General features: G+C 46.5%; 1 protein-coding gene across 1 annotated transcript in view; it reads right to left on the bottom strand.

Moving 5' to 3' along the window:
* The window catches only part of LOC307234379 (CUB and sushi domain-containing protein 3-like), a gene marked incomplete at both ends in the record, with an annotated part of 277445 nt that overhangs the window by 207376 nt on the left and 43579 nt on the right, over positions 1 to 26490 (bottom strand). The window contains one exon of the mRNA XM_080006075.1: positions 5495 to 5689. Within this exon, the coding sequence (XP_079862201.1) occupies positions 5495 to 5689 (195 nt within the window). The remainder of the gene's footprint in view (positions 1 to 5494; positions 5690 to 26490) is intronic.

Here is a 26490-nt window from a genome sequence, read left to right on the forward strand (position 1 = left end):
TTCGGTCTTTTTTTTTCCATTCAGCAGCAATTTCAAGGAGAGGGGGATTCAATAAAACATTTATAAGTCTGCCTTTAGAGCATGAATGCTCCTGCAGACCCCGGAAAAGCACAAAGAATACAGCAACAGCATCCCCTCACTGCAGCACACTATCAGAAGACCCCTGAGGAGATGAGAGATCCACCATGTGCTCACGAACACAAAATATGTCGAGTAACCTATTTCAATGCGATATGGTCCACAAAAATATTTCCTAACCCAATATCTTCAGGGGGTAAAACAACGATACGGTAAGTAACATTAGGTTACGTCTCGGGATTAACAGATACTGGAGCAATACCAGACTGATGTAGGAAAATATCCTCAATGCAATATTCCAATTCCAAACATATCAAACAATGTCAAATATTAAAATACACCGACATTTTTTTTAATTATAGACAGAAGCAGGTTGGATCAGTATTTTTCAACCACTGTGCCACACTAGCGTGCCCTGAGACTCGGCAGGTGTGGCCTGAAAATGAAAATCCCAACTTAAAAATGCATAAATAAATGCACCAAGCTCTTGATGCAAGACCAGAATTGCAAGGCTGTACTGATTTATCTAATTCACCAGTTCCAACCAGAATAGCAGCTCTGTGTTCATCAGAACAAGATCAACACTGAAAATGATGACTTTTAGTAGTGACGCAAGGTTAAACTATTTAAATTTTGTTTTGATTTAGTCATTGATGAATCGCTCAGTAAATAGTCAAGAGTCATTCAATTTTCCAACATCTTTATTTGTTTAATTCAGCTGGTGCAACACAGGGTGAGCAAGGGAGGACTTCCGAGTCAGAGGAGCCGGTTTGGCTTTGAATTGTGACTGGAACTCTCCCAAGAATCATTTATGTCAAAATGATTTATTTTGGTGGAATGCAATGTATAAATCCCTCACATTCAATATGAATTATGTCAAATGCCTTGACCAGTTTTGCCTTGGACTTCAATGTAGATGTCAGTAATTATTTTCAGTGTGGCAGATGAGGGGGCGTGGTTAAGCCAGGGTCTGCGGGCTACAGCGCGGGCTTCGTCCCGTACCGGTGCAGCTGTTCTGACTCGGCCGATCAGGCCTTTGCCGCTGATTGGATGGAGTCAGCTGGGAGAGTTTTCTTATGTATTGTTTGTCTGTGTCTTGTGAGGACGCATGGTGCAGGAGACTCTGCGGACCAGATCGCGACCCAAATGGACTCTGATCAATTATTCAATACTTTATGTTCACGGTTCGGCCAGCGAGCCTTTTTGTTTGACTTTTCTGGAATAAAAACCCAGTCGTGTCGGCACCGCACTGCCATTCTGTCTCCGTCTCCCTGCCTGAACATGTGTATGAGGACGGAACCGTCTACAAGTCGCTTGCCCCATCTTTTGCCGTAGAGACTCCAGACTCTCGAGTCATTTAAAAGATTTGTTTGTTACTGACGAATCGTTCACGAGTCTTGCTATTCCATAGTAATAGGCACAGTTCAATGGATTTGACGTCTTTAGTGGTTAACAGGATAGTGGTGTGCCATCACGGTAATGGTCAATACTTTGTTTGCCAGTATAAAATTTAGATTTCACAGTTTTGTTTTTTTTATCAACATTCCCCCAGCAACAGCTTTTGACGTTACATGGTTGGAAAATGGCCAAAACGAGCAAATGTTAGCTCAAATTATCGCAAGGGAAGTGAAATTTATCCTACCATGACTGTCCCATACAAACCTTTTACGGATGGTGGATTTTGTTATATTTTTGGAAGTTGGTAGAAACAGATAGGGTTGGGATAGGGGTATAGAAAAGGGTGCACTGGATTGGATGTACAAGAGAGGTGACAGGGTAAGTGGTGAAGGAGTTAGGATATAGTGTATTACAGTGGGTGCAAGTGTGAGTGTGTGTGAGATGGGTGGGGGGGGGGGGGTAATACGCTTGGAGCAAGGTATGGTGTTGGTGTGTGCCGCTTTGGAAGCATTCAGCTATCAAGAGAATGGGCAGGTTCTCTGAGGAAACGAGATGAAAGGACCATCTGCCTTCGCTGTGGAGTGCAGGCCGGGTTTGGGGGGCGGGGTGGGGGCAGACTGCGGCTGAGGCCTGGAAAGGAGAGATGTGTCTGCCCTGTGGCGATGGAGGACCAACACCATTCTTAGATCCGACGGAACCCTCAATCTGCGTCTTTTTTAGCCTTACGCAAGGCGCCCATTCAAACCTATCCTGTTGAAGTCTTTAACAGTTATTTATTCATTATTATTCATTCAGGCCTGTGTTGAGAGGAGGAAAAAAACAACTAATGCACAGCTTCCCTCCATTAAATATACTCTGGTCTGCCGAATACCTCGAAGCCACTTCATTTGGTAGCAACTTGGAATATTTCATAACAAACAAATAGGTATTTGAAAACCTTTGATGGATATGCTTCTGAGAAAAAGTTAAAAGGGACATCAAAACAGAGATTTTCATATTTTCATCCGCTGTTGCTCATTTCGAACCACAGCTTCTCACTGATTTGGGCGCGTCAGAACAAGGTCTGGGGCAGCGCAAGGTCAGGCGTACTGATGAGGATGTGAGAACGGACATTTCGGTCCCTTGAATAGAACACGCCTGTAAAGAGCTGTCGTCCTTTCCTCGGAACATAATCTGCGATTCGGAAATCTCAGTAAAAGTCGCATGATGCATTCAGTTTCCTTTAGGTGGGAGAAATACACCATCTCTATCTCACATCAAGGACATTAAAATGATAGTTTGGGAGTGTTTATCCTTATTTTCTACTTACCTGCGATGTCGTCAATCAATTAACAGGATTTTGTCGTTAATCCAACTTTCTCAGGGTTGCGAGAGAAATTCTGCAAAGCCCTGCGCAACTTGGAATGGAAGTGAATGGGGGTCAAATTCATTCAACTCTGAAAGCACTTAAACATAATTCACAGTGTGCACGTTGCATATCGAGTGCGCACTCTCAGACTTTCTGCCCCACTTCTTTCTTGCATTCACTCTCCCTTCACAGTACGTACGCTCAAATCACTGCATATGTTACAGTCTCCTGGTAAATGGCATACGCGCATTACCTGGCAGCCATGTGTTTCCAAGCTTGCCCGTTTAGAAAGTTACCCCATTTGGTGATAAAACCACAAAGCTGCCAATTGGTTTAAGCTCCAAAAGATAACAGACTCAAATACACGGAGAACCCTGGTATCCTGAGCAACAAGGCAATCAAAGACTAGTGGAACGACATGCACAATTCACTTGGGAACTTGCAAATGCAAACCAAGATTGTTTTTTTTTTTATTAGCAAGACGCAATACATTTTAGTTTATTTTATTGTCATCCCTGGATATACTGTAAAGCTTCAAGCTGAACAACAAAAGCCCCTGATGGGGCAGAGTTCAAAAACCAGAAGGAAAACTGGCCCAAATCGAATGCCTTCAGGTGCCGTCATCACAACCGATTACAAAACGATGTCCCGTCGATGACGCCAAAGTTCTACTGGTGACATCTTTCTTAGATGCTTAGTGCTTCACAGGTGTTGGTGGCTTTCATGTAAAAGTCCTGCTGACTTGTGACATGTGCCGGATTTTAAAATGTCTTGGCCTAGATCATCGACTGGACGCCGTATCTGTAATGTGACCTGTTTCTGGAGAGACCATTTGAAGCATTGACCTTGGGTTGATGCTCGCTGCCATCTTGGCAGGAAGCGTAGCCAGGAATTTCTCAATTTGGCCAGTCTTGGTGCGTTGTGGTGTTGAGTTGAAACCACCAGACAGATGGTTTGCTCAAATGCAAATGAGAGGCGTGTCAATCAAGGCAACTACATCCTCAAATGTACCTCTCTTAAAGCCTTAAAACCTTCTTAAGGAACAATCATTTTCAAATTCACAACAAAGACACCCACCAGCTATTGAGACCGTAATGGTTTGGATATATTTTAGGTGTACATTGTAAGAATTGGACAAATACAGCACAAAATCCCAAGCTTTTGATTTTCACAATGTTAAAGTCCATTTGTCGTTCAACTCATTAATGCAAATATATATCTTTGAGGGGATTTCCCATGACAAATTGTCTTTAATGTTTGTGTGACTCAATGTGGAGTTGGAGTGATCAAATAAGTGTCATGATAGAGCGATCTACAGCACTAGATAAGCAGCGTGGCGTGAGAAGAGTCATTCAGCTATTCATCATACAGATTTCAGAAGGAAAGCAGCATGCAACAAAACCAAGTTCTTGTTTGTTTAATAAAACTATAAAAATAACAGCATCACAAACAATAGGTGGTGTATTTGGCAAACTTTGGAAGGAAGCTTCAATATTTCGCTGACTTTTTCCCCACGGAAAAATATGGGATCTCCAATCTCAAATGGGGATCATTTTTTATCCAAACCAATGTGATTCATTCCATACCACAGTTGCTGTTTATTCTGGCGGTCTAGAATGAGAAGTCATGTTTTTTTGTGTGTTTTGTGTCCTGCAATGTTTTTGTTAGATTTTGTGTTCATGTGTTGAAACAAAGATGAAAATATGTGATGAGCCCATGAAGACGGCGAAGTATCGATGTCGACAGTTTTTAAGCCCTCACAAATAAACCTCACAGTCCCCCATTCAGAAGCAAAGCCATTGGGTGGAAAAAGGCTCTGGCAATGTGAAATCATAGTCACACTATGATGTACAGGACATTGCTATCTGTCCGCCTGGTACGCAGCCACTCATAGTTTATGTTTTGGGACATCTTTGCACCTTGAACCAAGTCATCCCTTGTAATGGAACACTGAAATGACTATGATTTGGGTCGTGAAAAGCAAATCTCTTGAGCTGTGGAAAGCAGGTTCAGGGCTGCACACGTCGGCTGGGAGGTGAATCGGGTCCACCTTCACCCTTATTTCTCAGTCTATTCATGTCCCTGGATGACATTGATCACAGAGTCAGAGAGAGAGAGAGAGAGAGAGAGAGAGAGAGAGAGAGAGAGAGAGAGAGAGAGAGAGAGAGAGAGAGAGAGAGAGAGAGCTAGTTTGGGGATGCAAAGCTGGTGGGAAACCTATGTGGACCTGAAAAGACGCATGTTGAATGCCACTCTCTCGCTTAAAAAAGGCAATTGACCCCAGCGTGTTGTGTCTTCGTATCTACAATCCAGGTAGTGTGAATTCTGTGCTGCCTCAAAGTCAGCTTAACAGTTCGAACAAAAACCGGTGAAAAGCGCACACCATTTCAAGAGGTGATGCCTCGACAGTGCCCTGTCTGCAGTTTCTATTGGTGGCGCTGGAGGTGTGGGGATTTTGATTGAACCCGGAGCATTTAAAATGGCAAACATTGTAAATTTACAGAATCCCCCCTTTCTATTTTTGCCGATGAGATTGGCGTAAAATTAACTGTCACCCAAAGACGCCTCAATGTACATATAGGTAATGTTAAGTACAATCCCGAACCGAACCAGATGGTGACTGTTTGAATAGTGGATTCAATGCGAAAAGGAAAAGCATTGTTTGCTCACCTCTACAGATGGGGACGGGGAAGTCCCACACAGAGACCCCGGCTGCGTTGGTGACGCAGGTGAGGAGCGAATGTCCATCCAGGACGTAGCCGGTGACGCAGCGGTAGCGGATCCTGTTCCCTACATTGAACTGCGTTCCATTCAGAATGCCTTTGGGCGGAACACCTGGGTTCCCGCAAGAGCTTCTTCGCAACTCTGGAAGGATGGGAGCAGACCAAAAGAAAAAAATATTTCAGTAAGGAAACCCTGATCTTAACATGTACTAGAACTCCAGAGCATGGATTTTAGTAGTCTACATCAAGTACCAGGGAAGAACTATTAATCATCTTGCCCCAACTAATCTGAACTCATTAGAAATGGTATTGATTATTTAACAACTCTTGATGCCAGAAGGGAAGCCTAAATAGGAATTGATTAGATAATAATTGAGGACATAGATTTCTATTGTATAAGAAAGTACAGTAGTAGTTTTGGCCATTTGAGGATCATCTTATATCAATCCCAAAGTTGCTCATTTTAAACTTAATTCTAAGACGTGGATTATTTTTTCCCAATGAAAAAATCAGGGATTGGTATTGTAACGAGATATGCAGATACAGGTATGGGGGGAAAATGTGTACAATTTATTAAATATTACAAACAACATAACTATAATAAACAATGTTGTTCATCTGTGTAGAAATTATATAAAAGGCTGCAATGAAGTAATTTAATTCAAGCTAAACTGTATAATACTATAACATGTTACTACAATGTTAACTGCTGTCTGCTCATTCAGTGAGCAGTTTGATACTAGACTTTTTTTAGACAATAATATTAGCAGTAATGATATAATTTTCACAATTTTTACATAACAGTGAACTGATGCCAATTATTTGAGGTGGCTGCATCATTTTGTAAAATCGTTGGATTAATTAATTCAATCATATGTCTCCATCCAAATGTCAAGAGAATTTTAAACCAATGTCGTAAGTTTATATCAGTTGCGTTCAGGCAGTGCTTTATTTGTAAATTAGGAGGTGCCGGAACACAGAGAGATTGATGATCTGGTGGGTGAGGCTAAAATAAAACAAATGAAAATGGAGGAATGGGGCACGACTCGTAGACTCGTTAAGATTATTTTCTGCGCAAAATGCATGAAGAGGGAATGATCGGGGAGAGAGTGTCCCCATTAAGCACCGTTCCATTCCATACCTACATGTTTCCTTCCGTAAAGAGACGTACAATAAAAACACTGTTGTGGCGCGGCAATCGCGGGCAACCCATCGGAAGCGCATGCGGAGCTCGCAGCTCAAGCCACAGCTCCGCAGTTTGTGTGGAGGTGCCGGATCCAATCAAATAAGTGCCAGTCCCAATCTGGGAGGTCCCGGAACATGTTCTGGCAGGATCCTGCATAAATTAAGCCCTGGGTTCAGGCAAATTAACTGTCAAATCAACTTTTATGTTCCGTTGTTCAACAACAATAAATTGCTCATCTTCATGAGGTTGATGTGTATTATAACACTATTATAATCTTATAATATGATAGTGGCATAAAATGAACAAAATTGACAAATATATTGATAATTGTTATTATTGGTATGACAATTAATTGCCAAATAAAATGTCCTAATCGTGACAATATCAATCCAAATTGATAATGAATGATGTGAAATTATTACATAACCAGCAGGTTATGTACTTTAATGTGCATTTGAGCATTAACATTTATTAAAATCAGTGGAGTTATTGTGTCCTAAGTCAGTGTTCATAAGCAGCTTGGTCAACAAGACAAGAAACATTTCATTCAAAGGTTTCATATCTGACATTTTTGATAATTGGTAAACACACAGAACTTCAACAATGCATCCAGGGAAAGTCCATCAAGTCAATCACTTTTTCTTCGATTAGCCAATGGTCCCTCAACAGTTTTTCTAGCTGTGACGAAAGCCACATCAAATCTTTCCAGCCACAGACATACCCCAATCAAAATCAATTAAATAATTTCCATTTAAGCACCTTTTCAGTAATTATGCAGTGTGAAAGTATTAAAATCGATTTCTGCACAGCCCTCAACTTAATCACTAACCTTTGCAGACAGAATAATATCAATATAAGTACAGACTAATAAATTAAAGCTGACATAAGGAGGCCCTTTAACAGTCTAGTCTAAACAACAATGAGCGGATAGCCGCATGCTTCTGCAGGCTGTACCATCTGGGGCAGGAAAGTAGTGAGAAAATACTTTGAAAAATTACTTTTTGTGAAATGTTTTATCTTTTATTATTTAACTTGCCTTGTCTCGTTTGACACATTCGACTCAAAGCAATCACTTGCTCTGTTCCCGAGATGGCAAGCAGTGTGTAATTCGATTAGAGAAAAATAAGCATAATTAATCATTTTTACATTGTAGATGCTTAATTTTTCTGTGGAAACATCCCAGACCCTCTAGTGCGATTAAAAATACAGAATGAACTTCACCGGCATAAGGGAATTACAAGGTGTGACGCTAATCTTCTCATTAAATTGCAAATTTTCAATGATGTATCTATTAAAGACAATTAATAATTCACTTTTTTATGATATTGGGAATAATAAGGTCTCTTATTAATCAAGAAATGTATCAGTTTTTATTCTAAATGTAAAAATAACGATTTATATCTATACGGGCCAAGGGATACAACTTAGTCCCCTCAGAACCAGATAATCATGAGATAAAAAGTTTAAGAATGGAGGTAATGATTACTGTTGTAAACCAGTGGGAAAATGCCAACTAACCAATATCGAAGCACTACAGTATTTAGGTTAAATACTGAAAACTTTTGGTACTACCCATTAAGTTGTGTTACTACACTGTAAACCGTCACAGGATGAGAAGAGCCTATGACATCAGTTGCATAGCTCATAGGACACTAGACCAGAAATTCTAAGAAAGACCAACTGCATCATTTGCTATTCTCATTGGGATATTTTAGAATACCAAAGAACGTCTCATTGCATTCGGCCGTTCTTAACTGTGTCCCCCTGTACTACACAACATGTATCCAGGCATTACTCTGACGTCTAGTCGGTCTTGGCTTAATTAACTCTGCAAGAACTGCAGCTAGAAGTAAAATAATAAGATATTGCTGATAAAATTGAGGAAGCATTGAGGCTTTCTACTAACGTGTCAAATCCACTTGTGGCTTAATAATAAAATGAAGAGTTTTGATCATTTTCTTTTGCGATACAAGGATCTCACATTTTTGCAATGCCAGCTAAAATACAGGAAACCTTATATTCATGAGCTGCATTTGTAGAATATTCCCCCATTATATTCATGTAACACACACACACACACACACACACACACACACACACACACACACACATTCAGCATGCTTGGCTTCAAGGCCAGGAACTCTGCAGAAATGGGTAGGTAGACAATTCTATACACAACACTAATGAGGCCGATCAGATCCAGTGTTGTTCTCCTGATGGGACTACACAACATCCTTCTGTCAAACAGACTTTTCCTGATCATGCTATCAGGTGAAATTTATATTTTCCATTTGCTGCCATCTGCTTTTCATCCAATTATGTCAAGCTTAATAATCAAATTAAATATTTCTCCCTTATGTGGGCATACAGTGTATGTATGTGTATATATATATATATATATAGTGATGTCACAAGAGGCGCTTGGATAAAGGGACATTACATTTCCTCCTGCTGGCTGTGGAACAACAGATCAAAATGCTCTCCAGAAGAAGACTAGAATCCCCACAAGCAGCCAGACAGGAGGGAACACTGTACAGAGAGTGGAACAGGTGGACCATATAAGGCCTAATGAGAGCATGGCGAGGGAAGAGTGTTTGGGAAGGAGAGTTTGGTGTGGGAGAGACACCACTCTTTAGTTTCCTCATTCTAATTTAATAAGGAAGACAGGTGACTTATTTTGTCCACTTTGAGTTGTGCCTTTTTCTTATTGCTATCCGCAATAAATGAAGATCCAGTTTTGTGGAGAGCCTTTGTTTGCCTTCTTTTTTGCTTCACCCACACTAAAGGCGACACTAGAAGCTCCCAGCCTCTCGGACATCACAGTTAGTTATGGTGGGGAATGCGGGCACTTGTACTGTGGGTGAGAATATATGACTAAAGTTGATATCCAGCAACTAACCCTTATTTTTGCTGAATTAAGTATCAACCAAGACTTGGAAGAGATACTGCAAAGGCTGGTTGAGAGCCACCAGCGCCAGATTGAGGCCTCGTCCACACGTGCTGTATATGGCTATTTTTAAAAACATATTTTTTCACCTCTGTTTTCAATAAAATTCCTGTCCACACCAACAGTGTTTTTGAAAATATCTCTGTGGCAGGCCAAGGGGGCATCGTCAAGCCGCCGCTGCCGACAAGCGTTCGATCCTAAACCAGGAAGAAATAGAAGTTGTTGTCCCTGCAGTGAAGGACGGCGTGCCTGCGGGACATGCAGAATGGGCGAGACAAGCACCTTACCCAAGCTGCCCTACACGTCACGGCAGGAGCGCACCTAAGCGCGGATCTAATGGACATTTTCATTATTCGCCTGCAAGCCTTTAAGTTGTCCTTTTGGCCCACGTGCTGCATTTTGTTTGAACATTGAATAAAACACGCCAACCAGCACTGTTTCGCCTCCTCTCTCTCGCCTCCTCTCTCTCTCTCACCTGCCTCCTCTCTCTCATTCCCTGGCCCTAGGCCAGAATACACCTCTACAAGTAGCGCCTGAACACGATGGAACAGTGCGAGGCCGAATCCCGGATGCCCTTTCCCCTGGAACAGATAATGGCGGCACTCGTCACAATGCAGGAGCAAGCCCTGCAATTACAGGAAATGGCGAGGGTCTGCGAGAGGGACCAGGAGGCGCTCTGGGAGAGCCAACAGGCTATCCAGGTCCTCCTCCTGAAGCGCACCAGACCTGACGGGCCATGACCGGCAGGCCCCCCAGTCCCCCCCGCTACAGAAAATGACGGGGGAGGACAATCCTGAGGTGTTCCTCGCCAACTTTGAACAGATGGCCGAGGTGGCCGGATGGTCGCACCAAGAGCAGGCGTAGCAGCTTGTTCCCCTCCCTTTAGGAGAAGCCCAGTTGGCGGCACATGCCGTATCCCCGGAGCAGTGGACGAGCTATGCTGTTGTCCGGAGGCAGTGATGGAATGGGTTGGGAGAACACCAGAGCGCCACCGCCTGCGTCTCCGGTCACTCCCCTACGACACCGCGGGCCAGCCGAATGAGCGCTCCCCCAGTCCATCCCAATGAGGATTTTCCTCTGGAAAAATCGCGGGAGGATACGCTTCGCGGGACCTTTGAGCGGGTAGATAAAATTGATAGCGTGTTGGTGCCCCCGGATGCTGCGCTCACTCACCCGTATTTCGCGGTGATAAGGGATAGATTACACGAGTGAACCGTGATGCTCAGTCAGTACCCAATTGTTAGTCCCTAAAAGCCTTCGGGGTTTAGTCTCTCAGGCGGCTCATTATAACCTGATAGCTTGTCACTTAGGACATGAGAAAACGCTCTAGCAGATTATGGCCCGTTTCTATTGGCCGGGCATTTGGGCGGACGTGTGGCAGTGCCGTGCTGCCTGTCCCAAGTGTCAGCTGGTGAATCCACTGGCCCTTCCCAGAGCCCCATTGAAGCCCCTCGCCTTAGTCGAAACGCCATTTGAGAGAATCGCTATGGACCACAGTGCTTGGGGCTAGCGATTCGTGTTTGTCCTCGTGTTTGTCCCAGTGCTGCTGCGCAGTATTATGTCCAAAAATGTGGCACACGCGCTGTTTCAGGTCATCTCCTGGGTCGGGAGTCAGAAGGAAATCCTGACCGACCAGGGCACTTCGTTAATGTCACGCACACTGCGCGAACTGTAGGGGTTACTGGGTGCTCAATCCGGACCAGCGTTTACCACCCACAGATGGACGGCCTGGGCGAGCGCTTCAACAAAACGTTGAAAAACATGATCCGGAAGATCGTCAACGATGACAGCCGTAATTGGGACACATGGCTGAACCACCTGTTGTCCGCGGTGTGGAAGGTTCCCCAGTCCTCCACGGGGTTTTCCCCCTTTGAGCTACTGTTTGACAAGAGACCTTGTGGAGTGCTCGCCCCGATTAAGGAAAACTGGCACCAGTAAAAACAAGGTCCAGTACATCCTGGACCTCGGAGAAAAGCTACACATGTAAGGACAGGAAGCACGGGAAGGTCAGCGCCACCTGTACAACAGGGGGCTCCGGTTAAGACAATTCTCACTGGGAGACAAGGTGTTAGTCAACTCCCTACATCCAGCTTGCAATTACTGGCGATGTGGCAAGGGCCCTTTGTGGTCACACAATGCGTGGGGAAGGTCGATTATGAAGTTGAACGCAAAGACAGGGGGGCATCCGCCAAAATTTACCAACTAAACCTCCTAAACGAATGGAGGAAAGGTGTGATCGTAGCACTGGCCACAGCGACATTTGAGCACAGCACTTTGCCGACGTGTTCTCTCCCCTGCCCGGCCCTACGCCCCTCATACTCCACCATGTGGAGACAACCCCGAGGGAGAAGGTGCACTCCCGGCCGTATCGCCTGCCTGTAAACAAATGAAAAAATAGTGCAGGCAGAATTAGAGGCCATGCTGGACATGGGGATAATAGAGCAATCTATGAGCGAATGGTCCAGCCCCATCGTGCTAGTGGGTAAGCCCAATTGGTCGGTGTGGTTCTGCGTAGATTACAGCTGTTAAAGTTCGATGCCTACTCGATGCCCCACGTAGACGAGATTCTCGACCGGTTAGGTACGGCTCGTTTTTTTACGACGCTGGATTTAACCAAGGGCTGCTGGCAGATTACCATGTCCCAGCTGTCCAAGGAAAAATGAACTTTCTCTACTCCGCAAGGCCTATACCAGTTTTGCTTACTTCCGTTTGGGAAGGTGGCCAAAGGGGCGTGGTCAAGCCACCGCTGCAGACAGGTGGTGCAGGCTCCCATCCCGGGGCCGCTCAGCTGCTGCGGAAGGACTCTGCGGATCTGTCCGATCCTAAACCAGGAATTAATATAGAGTTTGTTGTCCCCGCAGAGAAGGACGGCGTGCTTGTGGGATATGGTGCCGACTGGCACATTACCCAAGCCGCTGGACACGTCACAACAGGAGCGCACCTAAGCGTGGATCTAACAAACGTTTTCATTATTCGCCTGCGATCCTTTAAGTTGTCCTTTTGGCCCACATGACCCATTTTGTTTGAACATTGAATAAATACACCCTAACCAGCGCTGTTTCACCTCCGCCTGCCTTCACTCTCTCATTCCCTGGCTCCAAGCAAAAACTCACCGCTACAATCTCCGTCCACAAGAGAATTCAAAAACAATTGAAAACGCTCACATAAGCATGCCAGACCAGTGGGGGCAAATAAAACTTGATGTCAAACACCACAGAAGAACATTGGCAGCATGCGCATTGATGGGCTTCTTCTTCAGCGGCGAATACAACAACACAACATGGTATTGGCGTACTTTCGACAGACAGAGAGGTGGATTGACAACTATTGGGCGAAGTATATACACATCCGCACGGTGGTGTAATGATAAAGTAACACTAGGTTGACTTGTAAACATATAATTAAACTACGGTGACCAGAAGACCCGGATTGTCCCACTTTGAAGCTCGTGGTTGCACACAGTTATGCACAGTGTTTTTACTCAATTGCAATAAGTACATCTACTATAAAAACACACTGTTTATTATTGTTTTTATTTGTAGAAATGGGGAGCTGGGACGCACTGCAGATCGTGCAACGGTCGGCGGCATGAATATTGTGTAGATGGGCAGATATTTACAGGAAAATAAAAAATCGAGAGGACAGAGGAGGAAAGAATGATAAAAATTTAAAATGTGGCCCCCCTAGATTAAACCTAACAGTACTAGTCCCCGTAATTACATGGGTATCAGGCTTTTATTTGTAGGTTTCTGGAGCATGTTCAATGTTTGAAACAACTTTTGCTCATGTTTAATTCGAGGTCATGACGTCATCGTCTGGCAAAACCTCCCTTTCGCCAGTCCACACGAATATGCAGAAAACTGAGTTGAAAAAAATCTCCACTCTGGAAGGACTTTTTCCCTGCTTTCGCTGACCTCAAAGGCCATTTTGGTGTGGGCAGGAGGCACATTTCTTTTTAAATACCCTTACACATGTGGACACAGCCTAAGACAAACTACGGCCTGCAGGAGGAACGGTTAAAAAAACATTATGCTGAAGGCCAAGGAGCTCAGACTGCAGCATGAACAGGTCAAAGGAGCAGTGAACCAAATTAAAACCGGTGACTTTATCCCTTAGATGGGACCCGGGGACGACATAGAGGCATATTTACATGATTTTGAAACCACTGCAACACGGGAGCAATGGCGGAAGGAACAATGGGTAGGAATCCTTACCCCTTTTCTCTTTGGAGAGGCCCAGAAGGTCTTCCACAATTTTGACCCCACAGTGGCCAACAATTATGATTTGTAAAAGGGGGAAATTCTCAGTAGAATTGGGCTCACTAAGTTTGGTATGGCCCAGTGATTCCGCATATGGACTTTTTTTTTATCATTCATTTTTTATTGCGACACCATCAAGTTACAGATAGTGTAACAGGTTGCCAAATTCATTTTGATTGATTAACCCAACTGTCGTCTGCTCGCCCGACTCTTGCTGATAGTTTCAGGTAAGAAATATCCCAAAATCTTCAAAGCCAGTGTAGCAACTTGAGCTATCATGAGGAGGTGCTCCAACGCTGGACTACAATCTTCTTAGATGCAGTCAGGCCTGCCAACCAGACTTTGCGTGTTTTTCCCGTAAGGGAAAGGTGGGAATCATCATTCTGTAGATGTACAGCGGGTTACATTGGCAATGTACCCCTGTTAGTTCTGCAAGGGTACTCATAACCTCTCCTCAAAAACCCTGGGCATTCCCATAACATGTATAAAAGAGCCAACGGTTCCCTGGGAGCAAAATTAACAATATTGGTCAAGTACCAATCCCATTCTATATCTAATTCTCAGCATTAGATATGCTCTAAGAAACAATTTAAAATGTATATAGTGATGATTAAGGTTTTTCCAAGCACCAGTAACATTATCCCAAATTGCATCCTAGTCTGAGTTTTGTCCCAATTCTGATATATCCCTATCTCATGTTTTCATTCCTGATGTCGGAATATATTTCCTGGAGATTAGGTTATCATAGATATACTGCATGACGTTTTGGAGCACTCTGTAGCCAACTTAATAGGATGGTCTTTTAAATCTCACCCCCAGGGAACCCCGTAGGCTTTACAGGCTGACCCTTACTCTGAAGTAGGAGAAAATTCTGTTTATCAATATTGTATTGAGAGTGTCATGATCTCCGCCTTCTTCTACTTTCCCCTCCCTCTCCTTACCTGTCCCATTAGCCCAACTCTATTCACCTGCGCACACAGCTGTTCCAGATCTGCAATCTAACCACTATATATGCCTCTCTCACCAGTCACCCATTGCCAGATTGTCTTCGATGCTTGCACCAGACTCTCCAGCGTTCTCCGGACTGATTCCCCGCTACCGACTCTGCCTCGCTCCGACCACGTATCCTGCCTGCCCCCCGCCTGTCTTCTGTCTGCCCTCCCCGTTATCGACCCTGCCTGTACCCGACGATGTATCCTGCCTGCCCCCCTGCCTGTCTTCCGTCTGCTCTACAAATAAAAGACATTACCAAATATCCCTGCCTGTCTTTGTGCTGCAATTGGGTCCTAACCACACCTGTTACAGTACAATCTGGCCAACAATGGACCCAGCACACAACCCCGAGTTGCTGGCACGCATGGGAAGGGTGGAGTCACAGCTCAAACACCAGGAGGCTGTCCGAGCCTCCACCTCAGCGGACGTTCGGCTAGCAGCGGCTAGCCAGGAGCAAGGGCTCGCCACGCTAGCCGCCCAAGTCCAGCAGCTCGCCATCGCTCTCGGTCAGTTCATCCCGCCGCCTGCTTCCCCGGACCCACCTGCACCAGCACCGGCCCAGCCTGGGTATTCCCCCGAGCCCCAGGTGGGGGTTTCAGAACGCTACGCCGGAGACGCAGTCGGCTGTAGTCCGTTCATTACGAACTGTTCCATCCTCTTCGCTCTGCAGCCCCACACCTTCACCTCCGAGGAAGCCAGGGTGGCGTTCACCGTAAATCACCTGACGGGCCGCGCTCAGCTGTGGGGAACGGGCGAGTGGGAACGACGCACACCAGCCTGCTCCTCCTTACACGCCTTCGCCGCCGAGCTCCGCAAGGTGTTCGGGGTGACATCACGAGGTTCCGATGCTGCTGGTGGTCTCCTGGGTCTCAGTCAAGGGTCCCGCTCCGTGGTCGATTACGCGATCGACTTCCGCACCCAGGCTCGACTGAGTGAGTGGAACTCGGCAGCCCAGATTAACGCGTTCCTGATGGGATTAGCAGAGTACGTGAAGAATGAGCTAGTTTCCCACGACCCGCCCACCTCTCTCGATGGCATCATTAAGCTTGCTTCCCGTATCGACCGACGCATCCAGGCCCGGCAGCGAGAGAGGCGTCAGAGGCAAGTGGAGCGCCACCAGCAACCCGTCTTCCAGGTTCCTCCGGGCCGCCAGCTCTTCCGGCCCGTCAACCCACGAGTGAGGCCTCTCCCATGCGGGTCGGCCGGTCCAGCCTCACCCCAGAGGAGAAGGAGAGACGCCGGGTGGGGAACTTTTGCCTCTACTGCGGTCTAGCTGGACACTACATTTCCGGGTGTCCAGTAAAGGGGCTGGGCTCGCCAGTGAGGGAGGAGGTCCCGGTGAGCCACACCTCCAAATCCCCCTCCAACCTACGCCCCCTCTGCCAGGCTCGGCTGCTCCTGCCCCAAGGCTCACATTCCCTCGCAATACTTATTGACTCTGGTCAATAAGTTAACATAATCGACGATATCCTAGCACGGCAGCTGGGTGTTGGTCGAGTTCTCCTGCCTTCTCCGGTACCTGCCACTGCCCTGGATGGCCGCCTCCTGGGGACAGTCACCCATCAGACAGTGCCCATCCGCATGCTCCTGTCCGGCAACCACCACGAGACGATACAGTTCTGCATCCTGCACTCACTTCGTCACCCTCTCCTCCTGGGGTTCCCCTGGCTCAGCGTCACAACCCACACCTCGACTGGACCACAGGGGCTATTCTGGGATGGAGTCCTGCGTGCCATCAGGTCTGCCTGAAGCAAGCCGCCGCACCTCAGCCACCCACCAGCTCCAACTCCGCACCCGACATGTTGGGGGTCCCCGCCGAGTACCTCGACTTCAGGGAAGTCTTCAGCAAGGCCAAGGCAACATCCCTTCCTCCGCACAGGCCGTACGATATTGCCATCGACCTCCAGCCCGGCTCCATCCCCCCCAGAGGCCGCCTGTACTCCCTGTCCGCCCCGGAGAGAGAGGCCATGGACACCTATATTAACGATGCCCTGGCGGCGGACATCATCCGTCCCTCCTCATCCCGGCGGGGGTGGGCTTCTTCTTCGTGGAGAAGAAGGACAAGTCGCTTCGCCCCTGTATTGACTATCCCGGTCTCAGCGACATTACGGTCAAGAACCGCTATCCCCTGCCCCTCATCTCATCAGCCTTCGAACTCCTGGGGGGGGGGCACGGTGTTCACCAAGCTCGACCTACGCAACGCCTACCATCTGGTCCGGGTTCGAGAGGGGGATAAATGGAAGACGGGTTCAACACTCCCTCCAGTCACTACGAATATCTGGTGATGCCCTTTGGTCTCACCACGCCCCCGCCGTCTTCCAGGCCCTGGTCAATGACGTGCTCAGGGACATGCTCAACAAATTTGTCTTTGTGTACCTCGACGACATCCTGATCTTCTCCCGATCCCAAGCTGAGCACGTCCACCACATCCAGACAGTCCTGCAGCACCTCCTGGAGAACTCAGTCTTTGTGAAGGCGGAGAAGTGTGAGTTTCATGTCCCGTCCGTCTCCTTCCTGGGGTACGTCGTAGGGAGGGGGACCATCCAGATGGACTCCACTAAGGTCTCTGCCGTCACTACCTGGCCCGCCCCGGACACACGCAAACAACTCCAGCGCTTCCTCGGTTTTGCCAACTTCTATTGGAGGTTCATCCGAGGCTACAGCAAGGTGGCTGCCCCCCTCACCGCCCTAACTTCCTCCAAGGTGCCATTTCGGTGGTCCACCGCCGCCAACGACGCCTTCCTGGCCCTGAAGGCACGGTTCATTTCAGCCCCCATTCTGGTATTGCCTGACCCCGAACCGCAGTACGTGGTTGAAGTGGACGCCTCCGATGTGGGAGTCGGAGCTGTTCTGTCCCAGAGAACCGCCTCCAACCAGAAGCTTCATCCCTGCGCCTTCTTCTCCAGGCGTTTAACCCCGGCCGAGAGGAACTACGACATCGGGAATAGGGAGCTTCTCGCCGTCAAATTGGCGCTGGAGGAGTGGCGACACTGGCTAGAGGGAACCCAGCTGCCGTTCCTGGTGTGGACTGACCACAAGAACCTGGAGTATATCCAGTCCGCCAGGAGACTGAACTCCTGTCAGGCCCGTTGGGTGCTCTTCCTAACAAGGTTCAATTTCTCCCTCTCCTATCGGCCGGGGTCACACAATATCAAACTTGACGCCCTGTCCCGGCAGTTCCAGGAGGAGGAGGAAGGCGCTGCTGACCCTGACACCATTCTTCCGTCCTCCCGTCTAGTTGCCACACTCACCTGGGAGGTAGAAGAGAAGGTCAGAGCCGCCGCCGAGGACCAACCTGGACCCAGCGCATGTCCGCCCAACTGTCTGTTCGTCCTGCCTGACCTCCGGTCCGAGGTTCTCCAGTGGGCCCACAACTCCCGACTCACCTGCCACCCAGGAATTCAGCGGATGAAGGAGGTCGTCCAGCGTCGCTTCTGGTGGTCCTCCCTGGGTGAGGACGTCCGAGGGTTTGTCAATGCCTGCCCCACCTGTAACCAGCACAAACCGCACAAATCTTCTTGCTCCTGCTGGTCTCCTACACCCACTGCCAGTTCCTCATCGCCCCTGGTCTCACATCTCCATGGACTTTGTCACCGGTCTGCCACCGTCTAGCGGCAACACCGGTTTAGCAAGATGGCTCACTTCGTGCCTCTACCGAAGCTCCCGTTAGCCAAGGGCACCGACGAGCTATTATTGTACCATGTCGTCCGCCTCCATGGCATCCCGGTTGATGTATCCGACCGGGGTCCCCAGTTCGCCGCTGTCTTCTGGAGGTAGTTCTGTGCGCTCCTGGGGGCCACCGTCAGCCTCTCTTCAGGGTACCACCCCCAGTCCAACGGCCAAATGGAGCGGAAGAACCAGGAGATGGAGACGGCCCTTCGCTGCATGACATCACAACACCCGTCGTCCTGGTCTGAGCAGCTTTTGTGGATGGAATATGCCCACAACACCCTGACCAGTTCTGCCACAGGCCTCTCCCCCTTCCAGTGCGCCTACGGCTTCCAGCCGCCTCTGTTCCCGGCCCTTGAGAAGGAGGCTTCCTGCCCGTCCGTCCAGGCCTTCATTCGCCGCTACCGCAGGACCTGGACCCGGGCCCGGGCCACCCTCCTCCGAGCCGCTGGCCGCAACGCCTCTGCCGCCAACCGTCGTCGCTCCCAGGCCCCGGAGTACCAGCCAGGCCAGAAGGTCTGGCTCTCCACCCGGGATCTCCCCCTTAAGGTGGAGGTCCAAAAAGCTGGCTCCTCTGTTCATCGGCCCGTTCATGATCGAGAAGGTCGTCAACCCGGTGGCAGTGCGGCTCAAGCTCCCAGGTCCATGCGCGTCCATCCCACCTTCCATGTGTCCAAAGTTAATCCGGTCCGGGAGAGTGCTCTGGTCCCCTTGGCGCCTCCCCCGCCTCCTCCGCGCTTCAGACATCTTAATACAAATGCCCAATGTTACAGTTTACAATTTGGACTTGCCCATCCCCCATCATTTTTTAATTGAAGAGCTGACCTTACTTTACCTTACTTACCTGACTTTATATGGTTTACCATTCCAAAAATAGCATCGTAGTGAGGTGTCCAGTTTTTGCCAATATCCTATTGGAGGTGCAAGTGGGATCATTGAGCTGATAAAATGAATGCGGGCAAAGATGTTCATTTTGATGACCGATGTATGGGCTGGAACTGATGCTGGCAGGTGTCTCCTTCTTTTGATATCTTAATTTGTTTTGGCTATTGGCGAGGGAAGTACTAACTTAAATACCCAAGTAAAGGACCTCATTTGTTACATTAATCTGGGGAGGGAGGCACACCTTACTTTTGTCCGTTAATCAGCATCAGTGCTGAGTTTGACACATTAACCTTGTATCCTCCAGTGTTTTTAAAACAAATAGGAGAGTTTGTTGAACATCTGCCATATAAACGAATGTGTCGTTCGCATAGAGTGATATTCAGTGTGATTGTAATAGAGGAAATCTGAGGACAGTTTTGAATTAACTGTGCAAGCAGTTCGATGGATATTTTAAAGATTAAAGGAGACAGAGGGTCCCCTTGCTGTGTGCCCCGTTATGTCAAATAAATCTGATAAGCCTCCTCCTACACATACCCGGGCTGAAGGATACAGTGTTTAAATTATATGGCTAAATATATCTCCACACGTAAATAATTTTAGAACCCTCCAAAGATTTAGCCATTGAAGACGATCAAACTCCTTTTCAGCATCTAGAAATAGCAGGCTACAGGCAGGCAGTATTTTATGTGCTGCACATAGTACTGTATGTGGTGGAGCCGAAGAATATTATCAGAGGTGAGATGTCCCTTAATAAAGCCTGTTTGATCTGGGCTAATTATTTTCTCAACCACAGTCTCATGTCTACTGGCTTTAAGTCTTTGAAAAATATCTTCAGGTCGGCATTTATGAATGAGATGGGACAATGATTGGCACACTGGTGCTAAGTAGAGTTCCACAGTTATGCCATCTATAGTTTGTGTATGGCAGTGTAATCGGAGAGTCTACAGTTTAGGTGTGCTCTAATGACAACGTAGGGAGGTCCAGTCCACCAGAGGAAATTGGTGAAGTCATCTTTAGAAGGAACTTGTATACAGTTCTTTAAAGTAATTCTTGAATGTGTCCTTTATTTCCTGTCAAAGATGCTACTCCACATATCGCACATCTGATCGCTGGTATGGATCTTTTAGCTTCTTGTTGTCTGAGAGTTAGTGCCTCAGTCTGCTGCCTAATACTTATGTTTGGTTATATGGATCATATATTCTGCCCTGCGTCTTAGCAAATCATTAAATTCTGCTTGTTTTGTTATAACTTCTATATAGCTTGTTTTCGTAACTCCTTTAAAGGTCTGTGGCAGTTTCTCCTACCACACGCCACCCATGTGGTGTTTTCAGGGCTCTCCGGCACAGAGATACATAAGACTGTGGGTTGTAAACATCAGTTTATTGTAAAGAGTGGGCCAGCTGGAATTAGCCCAGTAGCAGATAGAACATGTCGTGACAGGGCTCCTATCCTGAGTGTGTGTGGGGATGGCGGATAACCTGCTGCTCGTTAGACCAATCAACGAGCAACAGGTTGAAGCCACCCTGATTCCAATCACCTAGATCCAGGTCAGGTGTGGCTGCTCACCAGACAACTCTGACACCAAACTGAAGCCAAACTGAGGCTTAAACAGTTTCTCACACAGGGTTCCTATACCTTAAATAATAAAAACACCCAACTCTGAAACAGGGTTCCCATACCTTAAACAAACAAATGTCCAAAAAATATTAACTGGCCCCCTTCCAGAGGACCTGGTTCCCCGGAGCCACGGTCGACCGGCCTCCTTGCCCCATGGTGACGACAGACTGCGCCCTTCTCCATTCCGGAGCCATGACTTGGCTGTTGCAGGGGCTGCTTGGAGGGGTGGCCTGGCTGCTGGACTGCTGGATGGTTCCGGCAGTGGCGGAGGTGCTAGCTGCAGACCGTTACTCATGGTGGTTGCTGTGACTGCTTCTCCCCCAGTCCTCCGTCAGACAACCTGGGTTCTGCTGCTGCCAGTCGGGAGAGGGTTGGTGCTGGGGCCGCTGTTGGCCCGCTGGTGGCTCCAGGGCACCTTGGACAGGCCCTCTGTGTCCCTTCCCCGTGCCGGAGAGTCCCTGCACAGGTGCCAGTGTAGCAGCTTCTCCTACCACATGCCACCCAAGTGACTTTTTCAGGGCTCTCCGGCACAGAAGACACAGAAGACGGTGGGTTGTAAACACCAGTTTGTTGTAGTGAGTTGGCCAGTTGAAATTAGCCAGGAGCAAAAAGAACATGACAGGGCTCCTATCCTGAGTGTGTGTGGGGATGGTGGTTTTACCTGCGCTCATTAGTCCAACCAACCAGCAACAGGTATGCAGCCACTCTGATCCCAATCACCTAGATCCAAGTCGGGTGTGGCGGCTCAACACACCATCTCCACAACACAAGGGAATTTTCCAAAACATTCAATTGTTCTAGGGTGGAAATCTTTTGAAGCTGGTTTTTATATAGGTGGGAACTGAACCATATGGTTTTATTACGTATGAAATCCTTGATGGAGGCCTTAACTACTGTCATATCTGTGGCACTATTTTTGTTTAAAGTCATAAATTCACTCACTTCTGTTATTAATTCTGTTGGAAATGCATTTTTTTTTTAGAAGGGTGGAGTTAAACCTCCATCTAGAAGCCTAATTTTTGATATTCCAATAATTAAAAGTATATATGATTGGGTTGTTATCAGATATATGTCTGGGCAAAGATTATATTGAGTGTACCGAAGACAATAAACCAGAGGATATAAGAATGTAATCAATTCTTGTGGAGAAAAAGGTATAGTCTTTAGCAGATGAATTATGCATGCCCCACACATCAGTTAAGTTTAAGTCAGTTATAGAGATGAAATGCTTTGGGGCCAATTTATACATATATGCTACATCTCATTAATATCATAAGTCCTTTTGTACGAGTACCATCGGCTGATGCCACAACAGGTTTATAAAAACTGTTTTGAATCCTGGAAATGTAATTAGGTTTAAGATGTGTTTCCTGCAACAAGGCAATATCCATAAGAAATAAGAAATCTAAAATCTTTGAACGCTTATAGGGAGAGTTTATTCCTCTAACATTAAATTAAACAATATTGAAACATTCCAATTTATTTGGGTTGTTAATATTCCCCTGGATCTGTTGTGAGATGTTACTGGAACCCTGAGTTACCCTCCTCCCATTCAACCCCTTACCTTGTACCATCTGTGAGTCTCACAAATACCCCTTTCCCACTGCACCAAAAACCAACCAACATCTGGCTTTTGTCTTTAGAAGGAAGGGTTACACTTTGTATTCATTGCCCGGACAAATGACTGCTGTAGTCACAGGTATTTATCGGCTCAAGCTTTGACAGTGATGGAAACATGGCACCCAGATTGACAAATTTTCGCCCTTTTCGGGCGCAATGCGACCCGCGTTGAAGACGTAATGTAAAGTGAAAATGTTTGGAAAAAAAATGGCACGTGCCCGAAATTAGGCATAAAAGGCTATGCTGCCACTGAAATTTCTTTTTGCAGCATTACCAAAGAATTGGGCGTGGTACTGTGTGCCAGACGAGGTTGGACGCACAGACCAGAGCTACACATGTAATGGTGGCCAGGTTACCAACTCTCTATTTGCTTGCCAAGGTACTTCTGGGCAATGGGCAGTCCTCTGATGAACCAGAGCCAGCCTCAGTGGCTGAGGAGGCGCCTCTGGAGAGGGCTCTGCCGTTATCAGGTGAGGAAGCTAACCCTGTTTCCCTCCAACCTCCTCTCTCAGGCCAGTATGGTACAGCATAACTAAATTCTCTGGTTACTGCTTTGAGAAACGTCAGAGTCCTAGAAGGTGTGGACGTGGGACAAGTGGCACCCTCAAAAATTCCCCCACTTCGCTGTCAAGAATGGGTTATTATACCAGGTGATAATAGTAAACAATTAAATGACTGAGCAGCTACTGGTACCAAAACCTTTTCGTCACACAGTATTAGAACTATACCACACCCACTTACTGCGAGCCCACTTGGGCGTGGATAAAACACAACAGAATTGTACAGATTGAAAGAGATGGGCGCAACTGGGATCAACTCCTCTCCTGTCTCATGTTTGCAGTTAGAGAGGTGCCCCAAGGCTTCTACAGGTTTCTCGCCCTCTAAGCAGGTGGCTTAGCTAGATGCCATTCAAAGCTGGCCCAAACCCATATCAAAGAAGGAAGATGGTCTCCAAAATAAGTAATATGGTAAAAATCTATCTTGGCAAATCATATTTCAATAATCCAAAAACAAAGAACACATATTGTGATCCAAATTTAAAAAAGACTGACTCCAACCAGGATGTCCCCCCTCCCCGAGTCTCCTTATTTCAATGAGATCTTCCCGAGGTCCCACTCAACAGCGTCCAGGCCCAGGGAAATGTGTTGATTTGTGGGGACTTACCTGCCCAAAACAGGTAACCTGTCTGACTTTACAAGTGTAAAGGGAGATGACCACATCTCTGGTCACACCTACCCTTACAACATGGTTGATCAGCCAAGAAAAAGCTTGACAACCAGGTTAACAGAAATGGGAAACAGCTGCTACAGCTCTGTGAAAGCCTGGGTTTGTACATCGTCAATGGGAGGGGACTCTCTGGGACAGTGCACCTGTAGTTCATCTATTGGCTGTAGCACTGTTGACTATGCAATCACAAACTTAAACCCATTCTCTTTCAAAGCATTAATTGTCAAACCACTAACACCTCTGTCAGATCATAGCCGAATGACTATCTTTAAACAACAGAAACCACTACCACACAAGCAAAGCCCAGTAAGCTGTACGAATCTGTACAGATGTGCCCAAAACAGCACAGAAGAATGTCAGAACCCACAATTAAATCTCTCAAATAATTATCTTAAAACTTCAAGGTTACGATCACAATAAAGAAGATGTAAATATCACTGATACAAAATACAAATAAAATATTTGATGAATTGCCATCTATATAAAATGTAAAGCCCTCAAAACCAAAAACAACCAAAAACATAATCTCAGAAAACTGGTTTGATTCAGAAGGTCAAAACATGAGGAAATTCCTAAAAAAGAAACGCCAAAGTTCACACAAAATTAATAAGAAACCATTGAAAAACCAATCAAATAAAATCTGTTTTGGGAAAACTGGAATGCACTGAATAAAAAAGCCAATACAGATTTCCCAATCCAAAATGGAGACATGGAAAGATTATTTTGAAAAGCTGCCCTGCACTGAGCACACTAGGCTACATGGATGGGTGCTCAGAGCTTGCGGCCGGATGGGGCATCTGGCCAGATGTGATTCAAGATTCAAGATTCTTTATTTGTCACATACATATACATACTTTCATACATATATGCAGTGAAATGTAATAAATGGGCGGATCTCGCCCTTGCACTGGCCGTGGATGGGCGTGGTGGCCCTGCTGACTCATCTGTGGGGCAGGCATTTCAGGCGGGGTGTCAGTCTGTTGCGTGGGACCTGGCTGCGGTCTGTGGCTGGTGTCTGCGGCCCGGGTTCTGCGCCTGCTGTTGCATCTTATGCCAGCACGTGGGGGTGGGGTGTATGTGTGCACCTCATGGGTGCAGGGTCTCCTCGCGCTCTCCGGGACTGCTCCGTGGGCCGTTCCGACTTCTCTGGGGGCTGGAGATCTTCTGTGGCTGCAGGGCGGGGTGCTCAGGGCTTTCCTGAGATCGCGGGGTGTCTGTACGGCTGTGGGCCTCAGTGGTGGCTTCGGGGTCTTTTCTGCTGCTTGGAGGCGCCACGATATAATACCGACCTTATACACCAGAACCAATTGGAACAAGTCCCGTGCACTCACCGGTGGACACTTCACACGCACACACACACACACACACACACACACACACGGTTTCATCATAGGCAAACACAGCACAGCACCAGGACCCGCTTTTAACACACCCCCAGCACGATCCTGGTAACATCCCTCTCCTTTCCTTCTTCATTTACTGCTTTAACTACGAAAGGAAGAGGCCACGTGCAAAATTGCTGTTCCAGTTTTCATGGACTGAATTTACTTGGTTTTGTCGATACATGTCATCCAATTTTTCAATGTTTATGTTTTTCAAAGTTGTTTGGTTCTGCGTTAATTTGTTTCACCCCTTCTGATTCACCCCCACTTTAAGTAGTGATTAGTTGTTTATAGACCTGAACATGGTAAGATCATTCTCCAAAGAGGTGGTTCAGAAAAAAAAAAAAAAAAGAAGCCGTGAAAACATACAATTTAATCAATCTATGTAGTCAAACATTAAATGTTCAATTAACATTGGAAATAAACAAACTGCAAATTTTACCCAAGAGCATTATGAGGCAGGGCAAGTCATTCTCCCCAACCCTCTTCAACATTTATATCAATGAATTGGCAAAACAATTAGAAGAATCATCTTTACCTGGTCTTACTCTACACAACTCTGAAATTAAATTCCTTCTTTAATGCCATGGGCACACTACACAACTTTCAAAGTTGTCAGATTGCTGTACTGTTCACACTACACAACTTTCTGTCTTGACATGACTGATCAGTGACAGGGGTCACACATTACAAGATTTTTCACCAGGAGGAATCCTTGCAGAGTCTGTCAGGTCTCCAAACTACATTTTTGTCATAAAAACACACACAGAAGTGACACTGGAAATGACGTTATACCATGCACGGGACAGGATTATACATTTTTTATTAGATTCCTGATCACTGTAAAAAAAAAAATAAAAAAAAAAATCAGAATTCAAATAAGAACCTAGAAACCCTTTCTCATGCATGCTGAAAACCATACATCTTCTGGCAGTGTTCCGTATCGGTGTCATGTGGGAAATGAGCCGTCAATGTTCCATAGAAGCCATTCCGTAAATTTCCCCACTCCCGACCTGGTATAATTTCTAGGAAAATGCCGGTACAGCTGTGAATGGAAGTTATGGAAATGGAAGCAGTAACATTGCCATTCAATTTTATTATTTTTGTTATTAAAAATGGCACTCAGCTCCTAGATGTGTCTTTTAGAGTAAGGGGTGC

The sequence above is a fragment of the Zeus faber genome (assembly GCF_960531495.2).
Source record: "Zeus faber genome assembly, chromosome: 8".
Taxonomy (NCBI): Eukaryota; Metazoa; Chordata; class Actinopteri; order Zeiformes; family Zeidae; genus Zeus; species Zeus faber.